Source organism: Anarrhichthys ocellatus, unplaced genomic scaffold, assembly GCF_004355925.1.
Source record: "Anarrhichthys ocellatus isolate YVR2014 unplaced genomic scaffold, GSC_Weel_1.0 scaffold112, whole genome shotgun sequence".
Classification (NCBI taxonomy): domain Eukaryota; kingdom Metazoa; phylum Chordata; class Actinopteri; order Perciformes; family Anarhichadidae; genus Anarrhichthys; species Anarrhichthys ocellatus.
In genome coordinates, this window is record NW_022280142.1 from 645042 (window position 1) to 672357 (window position 27316).

At 42.7% G+C, this 27316-nt stretch overlaps 2 protein-coding genes across 7 annotated transcripts in view; both read right to left on the reverse strand.

Annotated features, from left to right (window-relative positions):
- Nucleotides 1-232: 232 nt before the first annotated feature.
- LOC116399447 (BTB/POZ domain-containing protein 3-like) lies at nt 233-6262 on the reverse strand. Of its 3 annotated transcripts, none has more exons than XM_031876619.1 (5): nt 5471-6262; nt 4864-5101; nt 3741-3831; nt 3319-3437; nt 2087-3119 (listed from the first exon to the last, which is right to left on the reverse strand). In XM_031876619.1, the coding sequence occupies exons 2-5, from the start codon at nt 5034-5036 to the stop codon at nt 2087-2089; spliced, it is 1416 nt and encodes a 471-aa protein (XP_031732479.1). In that variant the 5' UTR covers nt 5037-5101; nt 5471-6262. The 3 variants fall into 3 exon arrangements, with proteins under 3 accessions (XP_031732481.1, XP_031732479.1, XP_031732480.1); XM_031876620.1 differs by having other exon boundaries at nt 5196-6262; XM_031876621.1 differs by lacking the exon at nt 5471-6262 and having other exon boundaries at nt 233-3119; nt 4864-5036.
- A 94-nt stretch (nt 6263-6356) lies between these two features.
- Nucleotides 6357-27316, reverse strand: part of strn (striatin, calmodulin binding protein) — a 36481-nt gene continuing 15521 nt past the window's right edge. For 2 of the 4 annotated variants that reach the window (XM_031876614.1, XM_031876618.1), the window contains exons 2-18: nt 26131-26234; nt 25180-25253; nt 23900-23984; nt 21678-21848; nt 21460-21595; nt 21008-21170; nt 17944-18054; nt 16608-16748; nt 16328-16464; nt 15254-15468; nt 15022-15069; nt 14428-14549; nt 14173-14340; nt 12697-12837; nt 11584-11685; nt 11011-11097; nt 6357-10495 (exon numbers count right to left, since the gene is read on the reverse strand). In XM_031876614.1, coding sequence (XP_031732474.1) covers nt 10326-10495; nt 11011-11097; nt 11584-11685; nt 12697-12837; nt 14173-14340; nt 14428-14549; nt 15022-15069; nt 15254-15468; nt 16328-16464; nt 16608-16748; nt 17944-18054; nt 21008-21170; nt 21460-21595; nt 21678-21848; nt 23900-23984; nt 25180-25253; nt 26131-26234 — 2175 coding nt within the window. In that variant the 3' untranslated portion in view covers nt 6357-10325. The remainder of the gene's footprint in view (nt 10496-11010; nt 11098-11583; nt 11686-12696; nt 12838-14172; nt 14341-14427; nt 14550-15021; nt 15070-15253; nt 15469-16327; nt 16465-16607; nt 16749-17943; nt 18055-21007; nt 21171-21459; nt 21596-21677; nt 21849-23899; nt 23985-25179; nt 25254-26130; nt 26235-27316) is intronic. The other 2 variants (XM_031876615.1, XM_031876616.1) reach the window with 2 other exon arrangements.

Below are 27316 nucleotides of genomic sequence, written 5' to 3' on the forward strand. Positions count from 1 at the left end.
GTTGAGTCGTATAAACTGTATTCTTCATGTTTTGTGCAAGGAAATCTTAATTTGTAAAGTAACTGACGCTGTCAGACACATGTAGTGGAGTAGAAGTAGAAAGTAGCATGAAAAGAAAATACTCAGGTAAAGTAAGAGTACCTCATATTTGTACTTTAGTACTTGAGTGATTGTACGGAGATACATTTTCACCTCTGCTCGGATGCGGGATGAACAGAACAAAACCGCGTTCTACATCTCAACCTTTTATTTCCAAATTTGTCACAACAACACATTCATAAGGCCACCAGCTCACTGCACACTCTGGTTGGAATCAGATAACAGGAAACAAAGACATCCAAAAATATGTTTCTTCAATATAGAATCATATAAAACTGTTTTCCCTCCATTTTCAAAGAGAACAGATGAAGAAGAAGAGGACACGAACACAGAAATATTTACAGGACTGCAACATTAATGAAACACTAAGTCAGGATGCAGTACAAACATGTTATGTTTTTCAAAATAAAAGCATAGAAGTTGTTGACTATCTGTAGGAATGATGTCTGAGGAATACTGTTCTTTAAATACAACACAAACAAAAAGGGTAGTTACGGGTAAAATCCTTTCATATTATCTATGAAATGCTCCTTTAAGTTCCCACATTTCATAAGAGAAGAAGAAGACAGTACAGAGCACCAGAGGAAGGTTACAGCATGTCTGAAGTAGTGTGTATAAAAGAAGTCAGGAGTGTGATCAGCTGTCATATTACAAATATAAAGAGCTATTATTCTGCTTTAAAGGTTTCCAATACAAAATTCAGAGCATATCTATCGCCTCCACACGGCGACGGCTGAGCCGGCGGCTAGCGGTGCTAACAGCGCTAACGACGGCAGCAGTGCTGACAGAGGAAACAGTGTTTTACTGAAAACCGCAGGTCGGGATGGCGTTATCAGCTGTAACCGGTCAACAAAGCACCGAGACGCTCAGAATAGTTCTGCTATATTGATGCTCCGAACATCGTAAAGAGAACCTTTAAGAACCAAAACAACCAGCAGTAAACACCTGTTAAAACATCAAAGGAGTGCTTCATTTGTTTAAAAGTCCTTCAGTTCTACAGTAACAGCAGGAATGTTTCCAGATCTTTAAATTTAAACTGAATGAGCTTCATTTAAACATTTCAACATCTCTGTGATTCATGAAACTGAACGCATCATCTTTAAGGCAAGAAACCGAAAACCTGTTTTGTTTTGTGGAGCCGATGGCAGAATGTCAACACTCAAACCGAACACTTTAGAGCTGCTGGGTTCAGTATTTTATTTATTCATTATATTTTGTTTGTAAGTGATCTTACAAACATAAATCTTAAATCTTTTTGCTGCACATTTAAACCCACATTTAGAAGTCATTGAGTGTAGTTTGAGTAAAATGTGCTGTGGAAGAGGATTGTGCTCAAATGTTTAGTCGACTAATCCGTGAGATGAACAGTTTAAACATGTCTCCGAGTTAATAAAGTATAATAAAAAAATGGATTAATCATCAATGAAATTGATAGAGAAAATAGTACAGATGTTATTCAGAGATATGTGTACAGATTTTGGGTTTAGCGTTAATATGTCATTAGATCAACCAATCAGCACAAAGCAATGTTGAGATTAGGAGGTGTGTGTATTTGTGTCGGATTATGACAAAATGTATGTTACCGGTGCTAACATAGTAACTCTCCCTTTAACCCCTCAGGGTGTTTTCGGACATCAGGACTGCTTTGTGTCAATATTAGATGATAAAAACTACAATGAAGTACTTTGATTTGTCAGGTATTTAATTCACTGCAGTAGACTGTCCTGTCCGGGCGTTTTATCCAATTTCTCAGTAAATTCTAAAGTGAAACAGCGATAACCCGAACTCAACAACAGCTGCTGTAAACAAAAACAACAACAGAGGTGTGAAGGAATGTGAGGTGTCAGCCTTCTTCAATAGCGCCTTCATGTTCCAACCGAACCGTCGTCTCGTCTCCGAGGCTCAGCAGCAAATTCAGGAGTCCCTCCCTCCTCCAACAGCTACCCGAGAACTCGTCTCCGCACTTTCAAAGTAAAAGTCTACGTCCTCAGGCGTAGAAGATAAGTTCGGGGATCTGGCCCCCTTGCACCCCGGTGCCGTTGGTGCTGTCCGAGGAGCACTGGAACTGGAAGGTCACTTTCCCACACTGCACCTCTGTCATGCCCTCCTGGCCGAAGTAGCTGAGCTCGTTGCCGTCCAGCACCACGCTGGCGGTGTAGAAGGTGTCGGGCTCGATCTGCACCGGGTAGTCGAAGGACACGGGGAAAGTGCTGCTGGAGCCGTCCGAGAAGTACTTGATGTGCCTCTGGGCCATCGACACGCCCTGGCGCTTCAGCTCGATCTTGGCGCTGTACTCGGCCGAACCGCAGCTGGAGCCGTACAGGCCGAAGCCGGCGATGAAGACGCGTTTGTCCACGGCGAACTGGATGCTGTCGCAGCGGCCGCGGTACCGCCACTGGTTGCTCCGGTAGGCGCAGGACTGGAAGCGGTGGCAGCGCTGCGGCGCCAGGCCTTTACGAGGTTTGGTGCAGAACAGCAGTTCGGGCTTGTTGGCGGCGGTGTACCACAGGAAAATGTCGTTGGTCTCGTTGAGCGTGAGCACGCCGGACTGCGCCGCCCCGTTGGCGAAGTCCTCCAGGACCATCGTGGGGATGCGGATCAGGTAGATGGCCTTCCCCAGCATCAGGCGCTTGTTCTCGATAGTCGGCGTCAGGTCTTGTCTTTGACACTCGGCCTCGGCCCAGTTCAGCGCCGCCTCGAACACCACCATCTCTTTGGCATTGAGGGTCTCCCGCCGCAGGATGCTCTCCAGCGTCTGGGTGTCGATGTCGCAGAAGCCTTCGGAGCGCAGGGCGAGCTCGGCCTGGGCGTCGATCACCTCCCAGCAGCGCTGCATCAGGTCGGGCTCCTCGAACAGGCAGCTCTGAGACAGCAGCACGCAGGCGTTCTTGGCGCTCAGGCTGGTCTCCAGGAAGTTGACACAGGCCCGGGCCAGGTGAGGCACAATGTACTTTTTGGCGGCGTAGAGGGTGGCGAGCACGGTGTCAGCACACAGGTCGATCTCATCACAGTAGATGTACCTGAGAAGGTGGAGGAAGGGATCAACTCGACGTCACAAACTTACATTTTGCTCATTTCATGGCGCAGTACAATTAGGTCCAAACACCTTTAGCTGGTACTTTTTATATTGAGAAGTATAATGAGTATTTGTCTTGTGTCAAAGACACGCCCACACAGCACCATCACTGTCCATGAACACTGAATCAGAGTTTGACATACTTCAACATGGCCAGGAACGAAGGAGGCTCCACGTCGGGGATCCGGATCTCTTCCTGGTCCTCCGCCAGCTCTCCATAAAACATGGCGTGGAACACGGAGCTGCCGACGGCCAGGACGTACTGACGGAGCAGAAGAACAACATGGACGACATAAGAGACACGATCACCTCTTATAACAGATACAAATCTGACTCACTCACTCAGGCCTTTAACATTGGACTACTACTTGTAAAATTCACATTTCTGTCAGATATTTGGTCCTCGGCCTGATTTTTATGACTGAACTTATGAATTTTTAACAATTTGTTATCATAAGATGATACGGTAAACAAGTTGTAACCATCCAAAGTTTGCCTCTTGGCCTGGTCTGAGTCAAACTTCTTCGGTTGAAACGGTTGGAGAGTGTCGTGCGGTGGGTTCTACCTTATGTCCCGGGACTCGCTGCGTCCCGCCAGGCGGCCCCACCACAAAGTGAACATCTGCCATTATCTCATTGTTGAACATGACTGAATTCCTACAAGGACACAAAACATTTTATCTTACAATATGAAAATAAAAGAATCTTTGAATCCACACACTAGAACATCTAAACTTCTGGTACATGATACTCAAGGTCTTGTTAAATAAAGTTAAAAGTAACAGAAGCGGTATATTTTGGGGAACAAACACTCAGGATCTATTGTTTAAAATCAAGTCCTCCAACGTTCACATGTAGCTGTAAAGCTTATACTTGGTTAAAAGGTCCTCTGAGACAAACGCATAAATAAATCTGACTTGACTCATTACTTTTACTTTGGTGGAGCCAAGCAAAGAATGTTTCCTTATTTAAAAAGAACAAAAAAGGAAATGAAGAATCATTGAATGATTCTTAGTGACTGTTCGTGTAGTTTCTTCTTCTTTTCTTTTTTTAAATACCAAACAATGACGTCACCATTAGAGCTCCGTGGTGTTTTCTTCAGCTTACTTTTGATTTTAAGTAGAAATACCATCGTCTAAAAATACACCATTACAAGCAAAAGTCCTGATCTCAAACTTTTGATTATTATCAGCAAAATGTACTTAAATTATCACAAGTAAAAGTGACATTATTGTGTTTTATCACTCACAAATACATGAAGTTTGTCAATGTGGAGCCAGTTTGAGATACTTTGTATACTGCTGGGTAGATTAGTAGTATAATTCAGCATCATATGAACATTTTGTTACTTTTTAGATAAAATAACATACATGCGTCTAATAAATGTAGTAAAAAGTATACTTCTCAAGTCATATTTCTCTCTGAAATATAGAGGAGAAGTTAAAGTATATAGTAGCATAAAATGGAAATACTCCAGTAAAGTACAAGTTTGTATACATGTACTGGGTACTTCCACCACTGACTATACATCACAGCTGAGGTGTTTTTTTAGTGACAGATGAGTGGAACTCAAGAGAACCAGTTTCTGTACAGTCCTGGACCAGGATAACAGCTGACAACATGGTCTCTCCTCTCCTGGTGACCTGTCAGCCTCCATCACTATTTGGAGCAGAGCGGGTTCAGACCGACCTCTCTCGGATGGTCGGGAACAGGCCCTGCCAGCTGCAGCAGCCCTGTGCGGCGGTGGTCCTGTTGTTGTTGGTGAGGTTCTGCTGCTGGATGGAGGAGGAGGAGGAGGTGGTGGTGCTGCTCGCTGAGGCGGAGGGGACCAGCTTCTTGGTGGGAAGCAGCTCTGCAGCCATTATCTTCCAGTCAGACTGCAGGCCGGGTCATGGCAGCTCCGGGGCCCGGCAGAGTCTGGAAAGCACTTCCGAGAAAAGTGATTTATATTCAGACACTGAAAAGAGCCGCAAAACTTCGCTTAAAAGTCTGGATTTTACGATGTTGTTGAGCTAACTCACCGTTAACCAAGCTAGCCACACACCCAAGTCCTTTACACCAGCTGCTTAACGTTACACCAATCAATACTGACTATATATATAATATACAGTCAAAATAATTGAGTATAAAACACATAGTTAGCTTGTCAACGTCCAAAACCCCGGATGTGTCTTTTTAGTCTTAACTTTAGCATGTTCATGCTAGTTAGTTAGCTGACTAACTAAAAGGCCATTTTTTCGAGTTAACTTCTCCGTCAGCGTTCAACTATTTGATGAATAACTCAGTATCCACTTACTTTACTGTTATGTGGACGTTTTTATGATCATATCTTCTCTTCACATCACGCAGGTTTTGAGTTGTTTGACAGACTAGCGGCTCAGCTTTGTTTACAGTAGCTAGCTAGCTTCTTCTGTTACCGTTTACGGCAGAGTCAACTCATTAACGGAACCGCGCTGCCACCTGGTGGCCGGAAGTTACAGTGACACTTAGCTGTTACTGAAAATAACTGGTGCGTGTCCCCCTGTTTATACTATAATACGTATTATACAAGTCATTCAAAGATATTCTGTATTTATTTTTCTTCATGTACTGTTTTTGTGCCCTTATATATTATTTTACACCTCAAAATGAAATAATTTGCATTTCATTTTGCACTATTGGCACGATGTCCTCCTCACACATGTATATACGTAGAGTAAAATGTGTTGATGAAGTTATATGCATGCTTGATGTAAGAATGACTCATCACTGTCTTTCAGCCAGACTTGTTCATACTGTATATGTTGCATATAAAACTAAAAGAATAAGAAACTATAATACAAATTGTTGATCAGTATGATTCCATTTATTTCACAGACTTTGAATTTAGGCTTAAATTTGATGAGTAAAAATACTTTAGTTTTATGCATTTTTACCTTTTTTCCTCACGTTTGTCTGAGGTTTATTTTATTGTCAGTACATTCAATTATTGTAGGTTTACTTTCTACTTTTGTCTCTATGTTATTCAAATGTCTTCCATAATTAATTTTAATGTTTTTTCGGTGAGAAGCCTTAATAATGCAAAAATTGCTTAACTTAAATTAAAGACAAATTCGTTGTGAGCAGCTTCCAGTGAGTGTGTTGCTGTAGTTTCAACATGAGGCTGTAAAAAAAAAAACAAAAAAAAAACTAAACAAACATGATGATATACAACGTATTTCTTTATTGTTGTTACTGATAAATCACTCTCCCATTTTGAAAAACAACCCAACAACAATGGAAACAACACCTGTATGTACTTTATGTACTTTATGTACAGCCAGATTAGCATCTATAATCTCTCTTTGATAGTTTCACTGTACACATTGAAGGACAACAATCATTTACAGGCAAACTGAACAGGTTTTATTCAGTCCAAAGGTTCAGCTCTGAAAACAAAACAAAATATAAATCTGACAAGAGTTCAGCTGCCTACATCACGACTGACTAGTGTTACTGCTTTTGTAGTGTGGGTGACCATAGTCAGTGTAAAATGGTAAATTAGATTAAATGAATGGAAAACACGCCGATTCTATTGCTCTGAAAGTGAAATAAAGTAGACAGATGTGAATAGAGTCTGGTATTATTGAGGTTTATTCTGATTCAGCTCTTGTCGGAATATTTGAGTACGGAAATAAACCAAAATATGGAGCAAAAAACACCTTTATTTTATTTAGGCTTTACTTTCATTCATTTGCAGACAGGAGTGTTATAACGGTCACGTTTCTGCAACGCCGGGATTAACAAACAAACAACCAGACTCCATTCAAAATCATCACAAATCTGTTTGTCACTTGCAGCACAGTCCCAACGTGATTCTGCTTATTTCCTGCATCCACTTAATGTTTCCTGTCACTTTAAATCAGCGGTTCCCAAACTTTTCTTTTGGCTCATGGCCCTTTAAAAAGGGCCACACAAACCCTTTCGTCTCAAGTGATGTTCAACTCTCTCTCAAATCATTCCAGTTGTTTTGTTTTTTTGAGGTCTGCAGAGATCCAGACTGCAGCCGAGTCTACAAATGTTCTGGATGTAGTGTAAAGAACATTTGCTGTTGGTTGAAAGCTTTAGTACGTCCACAAGAAGCCAGCTTTATCTTTTTCTCTCCGTTTTGTTCCTCTGTACATGTTCAAATATCATAAATATTATTGTAAGCAGAGACGAGTGTTATGGGTAATTGCAAAGAGTGCATCATGTGCCCCTGTGAGTCTCTCTGATTGGTTGATGGAACTTTTCCAAATTTGTCGGACTGGATAAACATGAAAAACACCGCTCTCTTGTGTATTTTATTGTGGGGAGATTCTTTAGTTGTGTTCATCTGGATTTGAAGCAAACGCTTTGGATACAGACATTTCAAAAAGTGCCAGAATCAAAGTGTAATGTGTCGTATCGTCACATTAAAACAGCTGTTTTAAAGGAACAGTTCACACCAAAAGGACATTTCTGCCACTGAGCTCAGACTGAGATGAGGTGAAGCGCCAAAACAACCAGACTCCACACATTTCACAGGAAAGCCGCGTGTTTATACGTGTCGCATAAATAAAGGTTGATCTTTCGGCTCAACTAGAAGTCGGTGAATGATTTGCTGACTTGCTCACTTTGCGGTTAAAATGTCCCTTAAATTACACCACATTCATAAATAGATCTGCTGTAATACTTAAAAACTGTACACATATCCGTTTACCCTTTTTACACCGTTTACGTTAAAAAGAAGAGAAACACAAACTCCCCAAAAGTTTCCCTCCATCCCACGAACACGGCTGCGTTTTTGAGATGATAATTTGGTAAAAAGCAAAAACAAAGTGTTATGTAGTGCTAAGAGGTAAAGTCATGTATAAGTACTTCTTACAACACCAGCAGGAACCCCAAAGGAATAAACTTCACTTTTCAAGTAAAACAGAGAACACGCCTTTAAAAAAAGAAAAGGTCTACTTGTATCTTTACAAGTCTGTCACCAAACACAAAGAGTCGTTTAAAAAACTAGTAATCGCTCCAAATAATGTAGTAATAATAATAATGATAATAATAATTACACAAAGTACAATATCTTCAGGCAGTCAGCATAGAAAGCGTTGAGGGGAGCTCGTGTGCAGTTTGGGAACTAAACAGCTGTTACTAAAAGTGTTGCACTACCGTTATTTCACAACAAAATGAGCTAATTAGCGTTAGCAACAACAACTGTCAGGTTTAGTAGGAAGCGTCTCGTTGTCTCGGTTCAATGTTTTGGCTTTAAATTTGGCGTCATTAAGTAATTAATAAATACTTTACGTGATCAAAAGTAAAACAGAAAAATGAGAAAAGCTTCACTGCAGGTTTTTTTTCTCTCTCTCGCTGCAGTTTGTCACAAATCTTCAACTATAAATACACAGTAAAAAAGCAGCAGGTTTTCAAACGGAGCCTCGCCACCACAACGTCGATCAAAACTAACGAATCAGAAGAGATTCAATCCTAAATATTTGGCCAAGAATTAAAACCTGAAATATTTCTGTTAATTCAGATTCATTTGTTGTTGTTTTTTCTACCTATTTCCCTTCGGAGAGAAGCTCTTGATTTGATCTAGAGCCATCAAAGTGTCACATGACAGCAGATGTGTGGGGTTACATGTAACCAGTGTGTCTGTGCATGTTTGGTGCTCGGGTGGGAATGTGGAGGACACAAATGACCCTGTGTCGACTTTAAACGCTACACCAAAGAGCGGCAGCACAGTGTTGTCGAATTATTCAGACAGGAAGTTTGACAAACCGTCCAATTCCTGATGTTCTGCCCCTCAGCAGCTCTCCTGCTCTTAAAGGGCCAGTGTGTAGGATTTAAAGGGTTCCATTGACAGAAATGGAATAAAATACATGTTTGTATTAGTGTTTATATCACATGATACTAAGAATCATTGTGTTTTTGTCAGCTGAGAATGAGCTCTTCATATCTATCAGCGCCATGTTTCTACAGAAGCTCAGAACGGACAAACCAAACACCGGCTCTAGAGAGAACCTTTCGCGTTTTTACCTGAAGGCCACCGTAGTTCTCCGACACACTTGTGAACGGGTGGGGTGAGCGGTCGGGTATTCAGTTGATTGCAATCTGCAACCTCACCACTAGAGGCCTCTATATCCTACACACTGCTCCTTTAAATTCACAACTCAAGGCATTTGCTGCTGCCAAAATCTATTGATTTGCCATCACAACTACGACACCGATCTCTCTTTTTCTATGGCGAACCACAGCCGACTGTGCAGAAAATAAAAGCATGAAAATTAAACTCCAGATAATTGTCTGTGAGTGTTGTTGCTCCAACTATATGAACGGAGGGACACATCTTCTCTGATGAAAGGCTTTCTCACTTTGAAATAAAACTCTTCCGATGTTTGTGATCTGACCTGCTGAGTCTCTGTCACTGTGACTGTCCACCCAGCACAAGTGTCACTGATTCCAGACCAGTGACCAGACCTCCAGACCTTTACAGGATCTCCAAAATCAGACTGATTCAACGTCTTCCTCAGGCTGCGGGCAACGACTTAAACGGGAGAAAATTAAAATTACACCAAATTAAGCAAAACTTCTTGTGCAGAGTGGGATCTCATCTAGAGCGAAATGAGGGGATTTAGTCTTCACTTGTTAGAAAATGAAACATTTTGAAGACAGAATTGTATTTTTTTTTTAAATTGGGTCGTTACTTTTCAAAAAAGTCGATCTTCTCGTGAACGAAATAAATTTTCCTCAACACCTAAAATAATTCATGTTGTGAAGAAAAAAGGCACGTTAATCATGAACAATGTTTCGAAGCAACATCAGCACACGCTGGCTGTTGTTACTGCAGTGTTTGGGGTCAGTGATGGCGGGGAGTTTTTATGTTAAAGAAAAAAAGAATTCCAGCTTCACTAAAATGTACCGAGACTTCCTGTTTATTCATATTTTTTGCCACTTCCTGTTTTCATTCATCGTCTCATCCAGAGGTTTGTTTGTTTCGGGACCCGGGCCAGCCTAAGTCCGAAGAGGGGGGGGGTGAATATTTGACAAATCTTAAAGGAGCAGTCCACGTAAACAGTCACCTTCAGTTTTCTGCTTCCTCATCCAGACTCGGAGGTGGAGACGAACTCCACCCTCTCACTTCTCGTTGCCGCTCCGCCCACTGTTGTTTCAGGTCATACGAAGACCTTGGCGAGCGCGTCGGCCCCGGCGCTGCCGATGTAGCACTTGGTGGGGTGGAACGCCACGTCGTGGATCGACTCCTCGGACTTCTTGCGGTGAGCGGTGAACTCCTGGATGCACGTCTTGCTCTCCATGTTCCACAGACGGATCGAGCAGTCGTGACCTGGGAGGAAGAGAGAGAGCCAATGAGGAGGGAGGACGGTGTAGATCAGGTTCAGGGGGGCGTGTCCAGGGATCCCAAACCCTGATTGGCTGCCTACCCAGAGAGAGGCGGGACTTAAGTTCGTATGTTGTTGTTGTAGTGTAGATTTTTGTAGAAGTTTTGCACAATTTAGTCCACACAGGATTATTTATATACATTTTGTTGGAATTTTATTCTATGACTGTATTCTTACACGTTTTGTTACTTTCACTGATTATTTTTACGTATAAAAAATTGCCACCAATTAAATGTTTACATTTTTAAAAATCATCAACAGTGATATCTTCTGCACACAGAAAATGTGCCAAACTGTGGATTTTGTGAACGAATACTAAACTGATATCGATCTTCTCATCTGGCTAAGAGAGTAACTAAGCGTATTTCCCAGCACTGGTGGAGACCGGTGTATCAATCTGAATATATATTAAATATCATTTTTTGGGAAGTTGTCAGACAGCGTGTGATCGAGTACTCACTTCCAGACATGAGGTAAAGTCCGTTTGGATCCACAGCGAGACACGTGACCGAGTCCAGGTGAGCAACCATCGAGTGGATCAGTTTACCTTCAATTCAAAACAGAAGAAGAAAAATGTCGCTTTGATACGGATTTATACGAAGAGAAAATATAAAACATGGTGAATCACAATGAGTCACTTTTTATTGAGGTGTATCAAAAAGATAAAAGGACTATATCTCTTGTAATCAACGTTGTAAGTGTGAGGTAATACACACAGTACATTGCTGAATATGTTAAATGTTATTTTGTTATTATTAGGTTACAGTGGTCTGCAAACTCAAGCTGAGATAGCCCTGATGATGTCAGACTTGACATACTGTACCTCCTGCTGAGCCACCAGACGATTATACAACAGTATTCTCGAGCTGAGTGGGATTATTCATGACAAAGTAAACAGGATTCGACATTCGAAAATTGGTGGCGAGTTGCTTTAAATGTAACAGAAAAGCCTCCTCTGCAGCAGCTGGTGGTGACGATGATGACGATGAAGATGATGAAGATGATGGTGATGATGATGATGATGTAATGTTACCTGTGTTATTATCGAAGAACTGGATGTGCCGGTCCTCCTGAGCTGTGATGGTGATTGGCAGCGTGGGGTGACTCAGCACTTTATTGATCTTGCACGGAGCTTCTGTGTGGAGGCGGACGTGAGAAGGACAACATTAGCATTTCAATACCTACAATCTTCAGTCCATCAGGACTGAAAGCACTTTGGAGGAGATGGTTTCCTCTCATGGCCACTGCAGGAAACACAGACTCCTAAAGCATCAAGGGAACCCGCTGCAGGAGAGGTTTCACTTTATCTTTGTACAAGTAAAGTTATATATTTTTATTATAATAAACACGTCATCAATCCAAACCAACAGTGAATGTATCGTGTGTGTTTTAAAGCTTTATACTTCCTCTTCCTCTGTGTCGTAGAGCTCCATTGTAACACATCAGTGAGCTGTGTCACTGGGTGACATGTTGCTTCATCACCATGAACACACACACACACACACACACACTGTAGTTTATTTTGACTCAATCGCACACAAACCGTCCTGCTGTCACAAACACTAGAGCAACAAATGTGGATTCATACGCCGCTGAAGATAGTCCCCAACTTATGCACTCTTTTCTCCTGTTTGTTTGATTAAAAACTACAGTGACCAGCTGTTTTAGGAAATTACTGAGCCTTTTTTAAACATGAAACTACATATTTGCGTTTTTAAAAATGTGCGTCTTCAGAAGGAACCATTAGTGATTTTTTGACCATAATAAAAATACAGAATAATGCCAGACTGATCCTGTCATGTGGACAGAAGAAATGTGAAGAAAGACAAGATGATTTTCAGTTTTATAGCGTCTTAAAAGACATTTTGCACTAAACTAAATACAATACAAGATGAACAAAAGCATTTTAAACAGAGTTCAGATCCTGTTAAGTAAAAGATCAGTACGACAATGTATAAATTCTCAAGTAAAAGTATTGTATTCAGTAGTAGTAGTCTGTTATTCAGCTGTTTGTGCAACCTTGAGGTCTAATTATCTGACTTCTCAGCCTCAGATGGATCGGTACTGATCCGATCAGATACCATCTTTTCCCTCCATTAATGGAGGTCGCCTCGTTTGGACTCGTGTGATTGGTCGGTTGATTTACCTGGCGGTCCGGCAGACTCCAGCTTCAGGACGAGCTGCTGCGTCTCCATGTTGAAGAGTCCGATGTGGCCGGTGGTGAAGGACGTCACCATGTGAGCCGACTCGCTGCTCACCAGGTCCACCGACGTCGGCACGCCGAGCTCTGACACAAACACGGGCAGCAGAGGTTAACCGTGTGAAAGAGACACCGATGAATCAAGTAAACGCAACTGTTTAAATGTGGAGATACCAATGTATACACTGGCTGAGTACTTCGTGATGAGTATTCTTTGGGATTTTTGTAATAATGTCGCATGTTACGAGTTACAAATCCAGTGGTGAATATAAATATGAACATTTTCTCAAGTAGGTAGAAAAGACTGTGAATATTACGCCCTCTTCCAGCTCTTTCATTATGTTTTTCTTAATTACCTCAACATCTACAGCATACACAATAATGCAGCAGTAATATTAATCCAGAAACATCAGATCAGAACATTTTACTGCACAAAGCATTTACTTTACGTACATTTTGCTGATACTACTGTTGTGGAAGATTTCTGAGTTTTTGTTCACAAATCAATAATAAAGTCTTCAGAAGATTCAAAGTTGTCTTTTCTCCGTTTATTTGCTTGCAAGGGAAGAGCATACAACAGAGTACGTATTCAGCAGTCTGTGGTAAAAGCTTCAAAATACGTAACCTTTATTTATACAGCAACAAATCAGATTCAAAGTGCAGCCCCCCCGAGGGCTTGTCTGCTGCATCCAGCCGACTTTTTCAACCACCAGTTCTGATTACTGCTTAGTCTGCACTTTTACTCCATGCAAGGAACAAGTTGTTCTGCCACTCTGCAAGTAGTTTTGCTACTTTTTCAGTCGCCATTTTCCTTAATAGATGACACGTAAGTTTTCGAGTTCACTGCGAGTTCACATCGAGGACACAAAGTTCAAATGCATATTTTACCATTACACTACTTACAAACTAAGTAAAAGTAAACTTCAGTTAATTTTAAATGCAGACCTTTTACTTGTGGTGGAGTATTTTCACGGTGTGGTATTAGTACTTTTACTTAAAGGATCTGAAAACGTCTTCCACCGCTGTTCAAATCAGAAAAATCAAAATGTATATATAGAAAAAGAAAATCTTCATTTAGTACCAGAGACTTTCACTTTTTTACGTTATCAGAAGGCAGGGATGGGAACCGAAACCCGGTATTAAAGGGACCCGGTGCTAAATTCATGAAGACCTTAATAAGCTCCGACTAGTGGTTTTTATTAATACTTTTTAATGTTTTGGTGGAATTTGTTATCACGCTGCAGCGAGTTGTCAGGATTTCCTGTCCTGAAGTAAAGTTAGTATTTTAACCACAGGAAGTCATCATGATTCATCCACTGGGGACCGTGAATGTGCACACCCTCTGATCGCTTCCTGCTGGACCAAAGTGTTGACACTGATCTCTTTACCGGCTAACAGTAACAAACCCACTGCGTTTCTCACCTCCTCTCTCGTTGAAAACAGCGAGAGACGGCGAGGTGTCGGCGGCGTTCCACAGCCGGACCGTCCCATCAGCCGAGCAGGAGAGGAGGCGCTGGTGGGCCGAGCTGTAGACCACACCCCACACCGAGTCTGTGTGACCACACAGCGCCCCCCGCAGGACGGAGGGCTCTGCAGGGAAAAAAAAAAACAATCAAAAGTGAGGTGTCGAGAATACACTTCCTGCAACAGCCGTCCTAAATGATTGCTGGGACGTACCATACGAGTCGTAGGGGTCAATGTTGGGGTTGGGGGTGTTCCAGCTCTGGACGGTACCGTCCACCCCCCCGCTGAAGCACTGCTCACCACTCGAGCTCATGGTGACGCACAGCACAGCACCGCTACATAGGGGGGGGGGGGAGACATCTTTTATTTTAACAACGTTTCATACCAGTACCCAAACATCTCTGTATCAAAATTAAATAATATGTACGAGTGCTGTTTGCACAAAAAACTTTTTTAAGACTTTTAAGGAGCGAAAGTGAATATTATGACTCGACTTTTAGGATTACTCATGGATTTATTCTGATAGTAAATCTATATTTTTGGTAATTTTCTCATATTTTATTTAACTTTTTTTCATGGAATTAACCCAAAATGTGTCTTAAACTCGAATGTTGTGTGAATGTTCTGGTGCTGAGCTCAACCTCTGGCCTGTAAATTGAGCTGTTTTCTATAAAGTAATTGTAAAGTAGAGTAAGATATCAGAATATGTTTAATACTCAAACAAAGATGTGTAATAAGGAGTATGACTTGTGTAACGTGCAGTACACAGTTTTGCGAACCTTTACAAACGGGTAAAGAGGATCTCACCTGTGAGCTCTGAATGTATAGATGGGCTCCACGTCTAAAGCAGCACATCTGGAGGATTATAAACGCAGAACAGAGTTTGTATTAAGAGAAAACACTAAAACATGATCAGATATACGATTAGAAAAACAGAAACAAAGGCCCGTCTCTCGTATCAGACTGCTTCAGATCACTGCAGTTGAGGTAAATGAAGTATTTACAGCGTACGAATGAATTAAATGTATTTTACACTCACTTCTTGGCGGGCGCCGTCTTCTGGAGGTTCCACAGTTTGAGGGTGTGATCCTCGGAGGCGGTGACCAGGACGGGCTCCACCGGGTGGAAGGCCAGACTCCGGACCGAATCAAAGTGGCTCCGCAGGGTGAACTTTGGGTTCCAGGTTTTCCTCAGAGTGTCTGTGTTGTTGGTGATCTGAGGGGCAGAATCCACGTGATGATGGTGGTTTGTAGCCTTTAAAGCAGAATGACACAACTCTACATAATCAGAGATCTCTAAAGCAGTGAGAGGAGATCAGGAATGTCAACAAACATTCCTGATCTCAGGTATGTTTGCCAACACAACTGGAATGTAAAGGAGACCTCACTTGTTGCTGTTTGGGAGAAAGTTAGGCTGTCATTTCTTACTTTTTCTGCTAAAAAACTAAAATGGATCAAACGGATATCACAAAATAAAAAAGGTAAATAAAATTGAAAGTCCTTACAAAGTGAATTAAAAACATTCAAATGAAAAACACTCAATTGAAAAACTGTTGAAAGCTTAAAGGTCTAGTTCAACATTTTAGGAAACACACTTTGGTTCAGAGCATTAGACGTTGATGAACGTGTCCGTAGATAAATGAGGCTGCAGCCAGCCGCTGGTTAGCTTAGCTTAGCATAACGACTGGAAACAGGGGGTAACAGGTAGCCTGGTCCAACCAGCGTTTCTAAAGCTCACTGATGTGTAACAGGTTAGAATTTGTTTTGTTAAATTAGTGTAAAAATGTAAAGTTTTGTTTCCTCAGAGGGACGACAAGACTCGAGGAAGTCTCTTTAAACTTTAAAAAAGTGTTTTTCCAAGTATTTCTTAAAATGGGAATAATAATAATAATAAAATGATAAAAATAAAATGGAATAGCTGAAATGAAAATGCTTAAATAATTAAAGCATGTAGCTTTTTATGCGATTTATCATTTTTCATTAGTGTTTTTGAGGGGGAGGCCTGACGGCTGGAGTTCGGTTCTGAAGCCGTCTGGCTGCTAAAGAGTTTTTTGTGGGTTCTCTTCGCTTCTAATCCTCTGTAAACAGTCAGACTGATGGTTTGCTTTACTCACGTCATACGCCAGGCTGTCGGCCTCGTTGGCGACCGTCAGTCCGGCCAGTTCTCCCAGTCCCAGCTCGTTAGAAACCGCCTCGTCCACTCTGCCCATTATGAACGACTTCCCAGACGACGGCAGGAATGTCATCGCCTCTACGGAGACAAAACAGGCAGCGGGGATAAGAAAGACCTTCATGAATGGCATTATTAATAACCAACTAATAATGATAAGTCGGTGCAGAAAACACAAGTTGGTTCACAGAACCAGAAGTGAATGCAGAAAGAGGGCAGGTTACCGTCTTCAGGGCGCCCCACTTCTTGCTCATTGAGTCTGGGTACACTGGGGCGGGAGGGGGGCGTTACTGGCGTCTGCATGGAGGGCTCCTCATTATCCCGCAGGTTAGCCAGCATGTCCTGGAGCCGAGACCGGTTTGGTCCTGGAGGAGGAGGAGGAGGAGGATGAGGAGGATGAGGGACAGCGGGAAAAGAAGAAGGAGACAAGAATCAGAAGAGGAAAACAGAAAGGCCAAGTCAGGAAAAAGGCAGAGGAACAATGTAAAGAAAAGGAGAGAGATGGAAAAAAAGTCATCAGCACAATGGAGGCAAAATAAGTCTTATGAGTTCATATTGTCACAAAAGAGAATAAAATCAACATGAAGGATGTAAATAAAGCAGAAGATGCAGCAGCAGCAGCAGCAGCTCTGTGCAGGATCGAACAGAGGAGATGAAGGCAAATAAAACCAGAGAAACAACGTGACAGTAAACACAGAAATAAGAAGAAGAAGAAGAAACGTAGATGAAATGTACCGGCTGCTGTTTGGTGAACTGCAGACAGTGAAGAAACACACAGGAATGTTTAGAGATGCACTCATATCGTTACCAAATATCATCACAATTCATCAATATCAGAAAACTGCACGACTGTGCCATTATGTCAACAGCATAATCCAATTCGAGAAAAGACAATTAAAAGGATGACGGATCTCTCTCTGGTGCTGATAAATGGATTTAAACTCTAATGCTTCACTAAGAATCAGAGTAAGAGATCAGACTAAATGTGATGGTTTAAAGTCAGTGCATTCTACGATCTACAAAATAAAAGGAAACGCGAGGATATCAAAAGAGGAACACAAACGTAACCAAGACCAGAGCTTTTCTCAAAGGAGACAAAACAGAGGAGGCGGAGGACACAGGGAGGATAGAGGGACGTCCACATTAGTTCACTCCAACACTAAACACCTTTAAACCTCCGAGGGACTCTGAGACAAAGCAGAGTGAGATCAGAGACAGATGTCTAGCTATGAACAGGTGGTTAAAGTGAGACTTTAAGGGTTGTAGTGTTGGTGAGGTAGAATAAATGTGCTGGTATGTTTAAATGTTTATGAATAAGCCAAACAGATCAAAAGTGAAGTGACTGCACAACCCTGAACACAAGCTACCTGAGTTTATTGTGACTAAATGTGAACTAATTGGTTTGGCTTTCTAGATACTAATAAACATCTGAGAATGCTGAATCAAATATGTGTCAGACTGAGAGGAGAGAAAACAGAAAAACAAAGTGATTCAAAGGAACAAAAATAAAAATGCAGGATGAGGAGAGCGGATGAGCTGCAGGCCTGGTACAGGACTTACTCTTTACCCCCTTCTTGCCCTTGCGCTCCTTCCTGTACCGCTCCTTGAGCTGGGCTATCAGTTCCTGGTCCACGTCCCAGGCCACTTCACCCAGAGGAGACTCTTCCTTCTCTACAGGCCAGCAGGGGGAGGAGGAGGAGGAGGAGGAGGAGGAGGAGGAGGAGGAGGAAGGTGGGGTAGAAACCTGTTATAAGTGTCTGTATGCACTACGGCATATCCAACTTGACTTTGACAAACCTACTGAGGCAGATGGGATGAGGAGGAAGGGTTTTTAATTTTCACAACCTGTTTCTGGGTCTTTTGTAGTTTTGGCCAAAAATTCTTTCAGTTGTGATGTGAATGAATACTTAAAGCTCGGGTTGGTAATGTTGAGAAACTAGCAAGAGTATGCAAACTAAATACCCAGCAAGAAGCAGCAACTTGCTCCAAAAGTCACTAAATCTTGCAAGAAAGTGGCCAAGTCTTCAACACTGACAGTCCGTCCCGTCAGGCCTCCCTCTAAAGCCCCTCCCCCAAAGTTATCATCAGGAACGTACACAAAGAACATTGTCAGAACATTTGCTGCTGTTGGAATGTGATGAAGATTTCAACAAACACAACATAAAATGTTGTTGAAGAATATTACCAACCATAGCTTTAAAAAAAAAAAAAAAAAAAGCTGATTAATTTTCTTTCCTGGGAGCCAGATGAAAAGATCAATCTTATGTTCGTGTGTTATGCACGGAGTCAGGACGTGGTTAGCCTAGCTTAGCATAAAGACTGGCAGCAGGTGGAAACAGCTAGCCTGGGTCCGTCCAAATCAAGTCCAAAGTGAGCTTTAGAGGTGATGGTAGGCGAATTCTTTTAAATTTTGGACTGATGCAGTCTTTATGCTAAGCTAGGCTAACCACTTCCTGACTCCAGTTAAAACATTAATGCTCATCTTCATTTTTACTTCCAATCAATACCTTTGCAGCTAACCGACGGCCAAAACTACAAAAAAAAGACCCAATATAAACTTCCTGTAACTTTCAGCCTTTAAAATTGTATTGTGTCTTTTGTATTAGTATATAAATACCACGTAATGAGCAATGTGGGACGGACACTGTTAATAAACATGTAAACGTCATGAATACTTTTAGACTCAGCTGAGGCTCCGCTCATTAACCACAAAGAGAAACAAGAGGAACACCAACACAAGTCTCTTCTGGTGTCAAACAAACACATATGAAACAAATACGCTGTTGAATACTGGGAACACAAATGGACACAAAACAGAGTGAGATATAACAAACAAGTAAATAAAAAAAAAAGAACAGCCGGCATCCAAATGAAACTGTGACGGTTCTCTGCAGTTCTGGAAGTGAGATGTTAACGCAGGAGAGCGACTCTTTCTCATAAAGAAGCCACAAAAACCTTAAAGGGATAATTCTGCTGTTCTGCAGTGGGGTCGTATGAGGTACTTCTACTTACGAGGTGTTTTTAATACAGTGGATGGAGTTTTGAACACATATCAACTCTCTCTGCTACCCTCAGGTCTTCCAGCAGGTCCTTTCATAGGCTGGGGCCCTCAGTTAGATGAGCCTTTTCTTTTTGGGTGTCTAGAATATGTTTTGCTGCTAACCTCGTCCACAGCAGGACATTATTTTGCTCCCGTGCTGTCTCTACAAACTCCACCTTACTGTAGGTAATACACGGACTATGAAGTACCTCATACAACCACACTTCAAAGCACCTGAACTGTCCCATTAACAGGGAAGCAAACACCATTTCACCAAAACGATCACATGTCTATCACGGACGGTTTTGAGACAAAGATTTTTTTAAATGTTAAATTCTGTTTTTTTTTCTCCAAGGCTCCGTGATTTTTTAATATTTTTTTTGCAGATCAGAGGGCACAAGAGCAGATCCAAAGATGAGAAACTTGCAGAAACAACACTGAGCGGGAGTCTGCAGGATCTGCTGCTGCCGTGATAAACAATGGGTCTCATCATCCGTCCTCGCAGCCCGGGGCGAGTGATGCGTTTGGGTGGCGGAGGCGGCGTGGGGTTCAAGAAGAAAAAGCCTTCAGAGTCAGAGACGACAAGCGTGTTTCATAAGGCAGCGGCACGCGGCCTGAGACTGGTTTTAAACTGTGGAGGGAAAAGACTCCAAACAACGGCAGCACCAGAGGACGGTCAGAGGAAATCTACAAAGATGGTTCTCCTCGCCCCTGAGTGTGTGGTGAGTCAGCACTCCTTTACAACTATCTGGACCGTGAAGTGTTGAATCACCGACTGCGTGGGTGGGGGGGTGCTTCTCTGTTGTTCGCCGAACGACACTGAATGCGTTGCTAGGAAACAGTAGAAAATGGAGGATTGTTGAGTAAACTGCGGGGGCTGCCGGGTCGCCAGCCGGGAACTTTATTTTGTAAAGAGAGTTGTATTTATAGATTTACTGTTGAGAGGAAATGCGTCGGCCTTGTGCTGCAGCTCACAAACATATTCCTTCTGAGATCATTTAATTAATTAGAATTCTACACGAAGCAGCCGGACCTACTCCACAGAATACTCCTGTAGATTCTACTCCATCTCAGAAGACGTTAAAACTCAGAGAAATCCCAAATTTTAACGTCCGCTTTCATTTGGTCACACGTCAATGTCGTCACATCCCCTTTGTGCAGCGTCAGCGCTGTGCAGGTTTAATCCACATTTCTACGATACACTTTTTAGAGCTTGGATGGTTTTAACTTCATGTTTTAACCGGATGAAGGATTTTAGTTATCGGACGTCTGGATCTCAATTTAGCAGAGAAACAAGCTGAGCGAACGCTGTTTTCCCCGGTTTTAATCACCTCCGCGGTGAAAACCTCCTGAACGATGAACACTGAAGGACTCTTAACTGTGAGAAGATGACTGGAATGACAGCAGTGGTGGTGAGTCCATGATCCCACGCTGCTTCAGGACTCAGATCATCAGGGTGGCCGTGTCTAAAAGTCCTCTGGATTTCATTTCCAACCAATCACAGAAACCTGCGGTCATTTGGTTTCAACACCTTCACACGTATGATTGAAAACCCCTTCATCTAAACGTGCCCCCTTTTCTCACCCCACTCTCCGCTGTCCTCCCCACTCCTGGACTCCGGTGACCCGTCCAGCTCGTCTGGACTCGCCAAGAAATCGAAACCCTTCAGAGCCTCCTCCGTGTCGGGGTCGTCGCTGAGGTCCGAGGTCGTGGAGGAAGGAGTGGACGACTGTTTCTTCCTCACCATCTGGTAAAAGTTTAAGAAATGAGGAAGAATATTGAAAATCTGTCTCCTATTATCGACAACATCCGATGGGAAACGAAATGCTGATGTTGAATGTTTGTGATGAACTGAAGGATGAAATGTTCCTTTATGTGTTGATAAAATCCTCCTCTTCTTCAGATGAATAAACTCTTTAAAAAGACTCTTGGATCAGCTGGAAGATGCTTCATAACAAAGCTGAACACCTGATTTTTAAAACATCACTGTGAGGCTTCACAGCATTAGTTTGCCAAAGAGTGTGTTAATGTCTTACTGTAGCCAGGTCTAAGATGGTCTTGTCCCTTCCTTCGCTGTCCTCCTCCTCATCCTCGTCGCTGAATTCTGCTGCAGCGCTCTCTATGAACTTAAAGGCCTCCAACACGGTGGCCGAGTCCGACATGTCGGGTTTACTGGGAGGAGAGAGCGAAGAGAGGAGGTGAGTCTCGTGGATAAAAAAGCAAAGAGAAAACAAACCAGTGTCTCATCTCATACCTGAGCATGCCGCCGTCCTTCAGGGAGGACGGTTCGGTGCCGTTGACCATCGGCTCGGCGTTCCTCTCTGAAGGTTTCTCCCCTGAGTCTCCGGTCAGACCGAGCAGCGCTCTCACTCTCTGAGACTTCACATCCAGGATGGTGTCTGTGTATCCGACCTCCTGCAGGTATCTGAGAGTGGAGACAAGAGACAGGAGACAGATCAGAGGAGGCTCAGGGGGAAGAAAAGGAACAATCAGTATCCACATACTATAAGTCATGGAATATATTGGAGTTATTAAACGTTCCCCTTTTCCCTGAGAGCTCCTCTTCATTCTGTTTTTCAGTCTCTTCCTCCTGCAGCGTCGGTGCCTTGCTGTACCGGCTGAGCTACACAACACTACAGTTATATCAATGGAGCGGCACCCTTAAAGGGCAATGCTACCACGTCCAGGAACGAAGACACACCGACTGTCCTCCCTGTAATCGGTCCAGTCAATGTTTGACAACATGCACACAGAGGAAGAAAACGCACAATGTTTGCCAAAAAGTTGGCTTTCAAATGATGGTTTCGTTCAACCGACAATAAGTGAGTTATTAGAAACTCATTTGAGTGCAAGAAACTAACATCATCATACATGTTAGAAATGTTAGCACTTTATTTCATGAGACAAATCAAAGACAAAGCTCTGTTTCGTCTCACATGACAAAATGCTAAAGTTTACCCTTTAAGGTGGGCGATGTCCAATGAGAATCCAGATGTCCAAACAGATGTTTAAACTAATCTCTGTGCTGTAACTTCACCGTGAGACACCAAGAGAGGCAGGACCCGGCTGACCCGAGAGCAGCGGAGGTTTAATTCTCAATAGCATCTAGTGTGTTTGTTAACAGAGAGAGAGAGAGAGAGAGAGAGAGAGAGAGAGAGAGAGAGAGAGAGAGAGAGAGAGAGAGAGAGAGAGAGAGAGAGAGAGAGAGAGAGAGAGAGAGAGAGAGAGAGAGAGAGAGAGAGAGCGAGAGAGAGAGAGAGAGAGAGAGAGAGAGAGAGAGAGAGAGAGAGAGAGAGAGAGAGAGAGAGAGAGAGACAAAGAGAGAGAGAGAGACAGACAGACAGAGAGAGAGAGACAAAGAGAGAGAGAGAGACAGACAGAGAGAGAGAGAGAGAGAGAGAGAGAGACAAAGAGAGAGAGAGAGAGAGAGAGAGAGAGAGAGAGAGAGAGAGAGAGAGAGAGAGAGAGACAAAGAGAGAGAGAGAGACAGACAGAGAGAGAGAGAGAGAGAGAGACAAAGAGAGAGAGAGAGAGAGAGAGAGACAGACAGACAAAGAGAGAGAGAGAGGGAAGGTCGGCCTCCCTCCCTCTGTACCAGCCTCTCCGATCGCAGGAGGCTTCAACACTTCCACACAATCCTCCATTCACTGTCCCCACACACACACACACACACACACACACACACAGAGAACCCAATGAACCCAGAATATTTTTACAAAGACATAAAGATAACAAATCACTTCAAAAAAATAGATAAATAGAAGACCGGGAGCTGAAGAACGGCGAGTTTTGATTGGCAGACGATCGATTGATGCGTCTCTGGTTTGTTTACAAAGGTTCTGGTTCTGAAGTGATGGCTGCTTCAACAGATCTTGCTGTCGGCTCCCTTTCGGAAAGGGCTGTCTGGTGGCAAGACGCAGCGGAGAAAATACTAATATACTCTAATATATCATTCACTTTAACTGATATTGATTTATTTTAGGTGCTGCTGCCCCCATCCACAGCAGTTCACTGCTCTGGGCCCTTTTACTTAAATACATTTTCAATGCAGGACAGAGTATTTCTACACTGTGAGATTACTACTTTTATTGAAGTAAAATATCTGAGTAAACTAAAGTAAAACTAAAACAGTACATGTACATGTACAGTCTTCTAAAATAAAACTTTAGTATAATAATAATCCAAACACTACGAGTACTTTCACTTTTCATACATACATTATACACATTTTACATCTCAACACCGTCGGCTCCAACTGGTCACAGTGGATTAGTGGGTTTTATTCCCATTAAAAGTGTTAATCTCCATGAAGAAGATTGACTCTTCTGCTTTCAGCTTCTGGTTCTGAGACATACACACACACACACACACACACACACACACAGAGTCAGCTGTCCCATGACACAGTGGAAGTCTAAATTAGTGTGTGTGTGTGTGTGTGTGTGTGTGTGTGTGTGTGTGTGTGTGTAAACTCACTGTCTGAGCAGCTGGCGTCCTTGTTTCCAGCTGAGCTGATGGCTGCTGTTTGGAGGACTGGGAGCCTCACTGTCATTCCCCTCATCTGTGTGAGTGAGAGAGAATCACCAACATGTTTCCATCCATTCATTCATCCAGACGTCCTTCTCCCCCGCCACAGCCTCCAGCTCCTCCTGCCGGGTCCCCAGATGGGATAAATAACGTCCCCACAGCGTGTTTTTCTTCTTCCCATTAGACGTGACCAGAATAAATCCACAGGGAGGCGTCCAAGAGGCATCCTGATCTGAACCCCCTCAACTAGCTTCTTTCACACAAAGCTTTTGGCCTAAACGTGGTTCCTTCTTGAAGTTTTTAGACCATGTGATACAGTTGAAAGCTCCACAATAAGCTAGTAAGTGGACCTTGAGTTAAGATTGTTTTGTCAAACAGTGAGATGCAGTCATGTAGAGGTGACCGTCTCTTTCTGTGGTAAACACACACACACACACACACACACACACAGAGGCACTCAGCTGGGAGGGGTGGGAGTATCCCAGTACAGCAGTTTGGTTACAGTGCTGGTGTTAAAGTTCCTCATCTTTATCTTTTTGTGACTACTTGACCTCCTGCACCAGCTGCAGCTTCTTCCTCGCCACAGAGACACGTGGTATCACATCCATAGAGCCAGTTGATGAAGCTAAGGTCTCTGTATTCGCCTGCAAATGCACCAGACCCCTAAGGCCCAGGTCACACCGAGACCTGTCGCTCGAAACGCATCGCTAGCAAAACAACGTTACCCATGGCACGGCGTGCCTGGCGTTCGCTCCTCTGTTTTTACCACGCGTCATTTTTTTTCTATCGCTTTTTAAATGCGCAAAAAAAGCAGGAATATTCTAAAATTTTCATTCAGTCACACCGCTCGTCAATGTCACACTTGGCCCAGGGAGCCAATCAAATCAAGCACAAGGTGCGCTGTACTGCGTTACACGCGATGGTACGAAAGGTTGATACGAGCGGTTTTTAATTGTGATGAACTATATAGTTTTTTTCCTCCTAATACAGCAGCAGAGCAACAGCAAGAGCGTGGCCCGATCAACAAAGCAAAGCGGGTCGGACAAAACAGCTAATGAGGTAATCTGCGCAACCAGGCGGGGAAACGGGGAAAAAAATGGATCTCGGTCTGATCGGGGCCTTACCCTGCAGGTTGGGTGAGCCCATCCCCTTGTGGGAGCTGTCACTTGAATGTTCGGGACATGTCAGCAGAGTATCATTGACAGAGAGAGGAGAGAGGGTTGTCTTACCTGAATCATAACTTGGAGGTATGATCTCTCCCTGGTTCAGTTCTGTCCCATATTTTGTCTTATGGTATTTGGCCCTGAGGGAGACAGATTGGTTATCACAACGTCTGAGCAGGCCTCACTGGCTTTATTTAGATGTTAGAACATTGTTATTCTTTATTTACACAATAAACGTATTGGATTAAAGTGCTGCTAACACTAAACCAAGAGAGTTGCAGTGTCCCGTCACGTCCTTAATGAAGTCCGTTAATAGTTTTCCCACAACACCCCTCTTCCAAACGCTTCAGTGAACAGCATCCAGACCTGCCAATCAAACGCTGCCAAACTGTGTGAAAATCCGTCGCCAGATTATGTGATTTATGACTAATAATCCCATAAGAGGATAAACCGCTCTTTGAGGTGCAGGGATCAATTTTCACACTGATCGTATTTGTAAATCAGAGTCACTCTAATTCCTTTAAACTCCACGTCACACTTTAGATTATTGAGGTTGGACCTCAGCGATTATATACGTTTTGATTATCGTCAACAAAACAATGAAGTTCTTTGATAAGTAGGCGAAGTTATACAAGTATGCTGTCAATATTCTTATACTGTTTTTTGTTGTTTTTTTATTATTCAATTTATTATAATAATAATTATTATTTTCCTTTATTTATTTGTAATATAAACATGTTTTCTTTTATTTATTTCTTCTTTTTTGAAGCGTATTCTTGTGTTTTTTGACCTAATGAAGCACATTTGAAACACAACACATGAAGTGATCTTACCAACAAGTTTCAGTTAAAAAGAAACTTTGAATCGGAAAGAAAAGATTTTTCTGAATTTTGAAAAAATTAAAAAGATTAAAATTGTGAATTGCCCAAAAACAAAGCAAGAATATATTAAGGGCTTGATTTAGGATTTATAGTTGCATGAGCATGTGTGTGTGTGTGTGTGTGTGTGCGTACTCACCTCTCCTGTTTGAGGGCGTACTCCAGCATCTTGATCCGTCTCACCAGGTCTTTCTTCAGGTTCTCCTGACCTCTCCTCTCCCCCTGCAGGAAGGCGATCTGAGCCTGGAGGGAACAGAGGAAACACCGACTGATGACGGAGGACAGACAGAACGGTGAACACCACGCTTCGTCTTTTTTATCACTTCAGTCCATAAGATTGGATCCCTGCTGCGTGTTTTCTATCAAACACCAAAGTGCAGTTAATTGCGTGAGGCTAAGAAGCAGCGAAAGCCACAAAACCTCAGAGGGGGTTCGATAAAAACATCTAGAGTCCATTAAACATGAGGATGAGGGTGAGAAACCAAAATAAAATCATTCAATCAACAAAACAGAGAATAATTTTTTGGTTTGAACGGGGGGAAGCAGCGGCGGTGGTTTAGTGAACGGTGTGTGACTTCTCTGAGGAGAAGCGTTGTGAAGGACCATGAAGACTAAAACAACTCACAAATTCTAACTTCATCCAAACACTCCCTTATTCATCTGCAACATCACAAGAGTCCCTTTCTGTGCATCATAACCACAGACTGTACACAACAAGTGGACTCTTTGGTTTGTGGACTGATGTTTTGAAGTCTCGAGTGAGTCATTTTGGTCGTCGCCATCTTGGTTTTTTGCAACCAGTGAACGGAAGTGACCATATTTGGACTGAGGAGGAGCGACGCAGAGACGCCTGTATACCTGTCAATCACAATGTAGCCCCGCCCTAAAGCATACGCTGCTTTATGGTCTATTTTAATCTAAATGAGATAATAATTTACTAAATGAACATCATGTTGTATTGAAGAAGACGCATGTTTACATTAGTTAGTTAGTAATTATTGTATTATGACCATTTTACTTGAATAATGTATCATTATGTTTATAATTAACCTTTTTTTTCTACAAGTACATATTCATGTATCCGTCCACGTTCCTTGAATGGAAAAAGCTTGTGTGTGTAAACTGAGCATCTTACAATAAGAGCTTACTCTTCCGTCAGGTCAGCGGGTATCCAAGGGCCCCAAAGCCTCCTGGGAAATGGGACAGGGACTGAGACGTTACTTGTGACCGACTAACACGTCTATATGTCTGATCCGTCTTAACGTCTCCTCTCAGACGCGGGTCGGACGTGAGGAGGCGACTCAGCAAGCAGCGTGGGAACAGAC

What these genes read in the sequence shown, in the direction of transcription:
- LOC116399447 (XM_031876621.1), bottom strand. Translation starts at nt 5,036, where the DNA reads ATGGCTGCAGAGCTGCTTCCCACCAAGAAGCTGGTCCCCTCCGCCTCA. An exon ending in TTCCCGACCATCCGAGAGAG is followed by an intron (nt 3,832 to 4,863) that starts GTCGGTCTGAAC and finishes GTGTCCTTGTAG; the next exon opens with GAATTCAGTCATGTTCAACA. An exon ending in AGCGAGTCCCGGGACATAAG is followed by an intron (nt 3,438 to 3,740) that starts GTAGAACCCACC and finishes CTGCTCCGTCAG; the next exon opens with TACGTCCTGGCCGTCGGCAG.